This window comes from Prorops nasuta, unplaced genomic scaffold (assembly GCF_024137725.1).
Source record: "Prorops nasuta isolate Cenicafe-Biocafe unplaced genomic scaffold, Cenicafe_Pnas_1.2 PNAS00087, whole genome shotgun sequence".
Classification (NCBI taxonomy): Eukaryota; Metazoa; Arthropoda; class Insecta; order Hymenoptera; family Bethylidae; genus Prorops; species Prorops nasuta.
The window spans coordinates 76,847-78,478 of record NW_027116884.1 but is presented as its reverse complement, the minus strand read 5'-3'; the positions used below and the strand labels follow the sequence as shown (position 1 = coordinate 78,478).

General features: G+C 40.5%; 1 protein-coding gene across 1 annotated transcript; it reads left to right on the top strand.

Moving 5' to 3' along the window:
• The first annotated feature begins 697 nt into the window (after positions 1 to 697).
• Positions 698 to 1,276, top strand: LOC136784871 (uncharacterized). The gene has a single exon (XM_066745784.1). The coding sequence runs from the start codon at positions 698 to 700 to the stop codon at positions 1,274 to 1,276; it is 579 nt and encodes a 192-aa protein (XP_066601881.1).
• Positions 1,277 to 1,632: the final 356 nt, after the last annotated feature.

Sequence of the window (1,632 nt, the reverse complement as noted above, 5' to 3'; positions counted from 1 at the left end):
CAATCGGTACATGCGAAACTACGATCCGGCGGAACCGTCGAAATACTTGATGTATTACGACGTTAATAATCTATATGGATGGGCAATGTGTCAACCGTTGCCTACCCACGGTTTCCAATGGATCGATGACGCTGCCAATCTCGACATCCTTAATGTGTCCGAGGATTCGTCCGAAGGCTATATTTTGGAGGTGGACTTGGAATATCCACGCGAGCTTCACGACAAACACTCCGATCTACCATTCTGCCCGGTGCGTGAGAAGCCGCTAGGTTCACACCAGGAGAAACTGCTCGCAACCGTCGACGATAAGACGCGTTATGTGATACACTACCGTGCTCTACAGCAGTGTATACGTAACGGTATCGTCTTAAAACGCATTTATCGCGGTTTAAAGTTCCGGCAGTCCACCTGGCTGAAGGCGTATATCGAATTAAATACACGCTTGCGGACAGCCTCGAAAAACGATTTCGAGAAGAATCTCTTCAAGCTAATGAACAATGCAGTATTTGGTAAGACTATGGAAAATGTTAGGAATAGAGTTGACGTGAGGCTCGTAACCAAGTGGGAGGGAAGATACGGGGCGGAAGCGTTGTTTTCCAAACCGAATTTTCACAGTCGTGCGATATTTAAAGAGAATTTGGTCGCTATTCAATTGTCGAAATTATCCGCGAAGTTTGATAAGCCCGTGTACGTAGGCATGAGCATTTTAGATATTTCAAAGATCTGTCTGTATGAATTCCATTACGATTATATGCTTCCTACATTCGGCAGTAAATGTAAAGCGATGTATACCGACACGGACAGTCTAGTGTACAGTATCGAGTGTGACGATGTTTACTCGGTCATGAAACGTGATCTGGTCAAATTCGACACCAGCGATTACCCTGCTGATAATCGGTACGGCTTACCTCGAGTCAATAAAAAAGTGCCTGGGCTAATGAAGGATGAGAACAATGGAAAGATCATGACCGAGTTCGTTGGATTGAGAGCGAAAATGTATACCTTTAAGGTGCAGGACTGTACGAAAATTACCAAAAAGGCTAAGGGGGTCAAAGGTTATGTTATCGATAGAAACATAACTTTTGACGACTACAAGGATTGTTTGGATAATTTCACCGTACAGTCCCGTAACCAAAATTTAATTCGTTCGAAATTGCACAAGGTGTTTTCCACTACTCAGCGAAAAATTGCTCTCAGTCCGTATGACGATAAACGTCACATAACACCCGGTTCTGTAGCGACTCTACCTTGGGGACATTATAGGTTAAAAGAGTAGATTTTAATAGCTGTATTTATTGTATTATAATATATTACATAAATTATTATTATTATTATTATTATTATTACAAAACATTATTCTTATTTATCCACGAATTATGCGTTTTATCCATTCCTAACCATTTTACAAATACCTTATTCCCTTTCTTACGCAATATCTTCTCTACCAAGTATACATCAGGATTACCTGTTTTTAAAAGTTCATATTCATAAAATCCACCATGTATGTCTGTACCACGAGAATCTCTAAGTAGATACGTGGCAGGATTTGTCCTTTGCACTTTTGTAATTTGAAATATTTCAGTAGTCCAGTTCGGTGTGTAACCTTTAGCAAACGCATTTTTGTATTTACTG

Excerpts from the sequence above, each read along its gene's own strand:
- LOC136784871 (XM_066745784.1), top strand. The coding sequence starts at position 698 with ATGAGCATTTTAGATATTTCAAAGATCTGTCTGTATGAATTCCATTAC.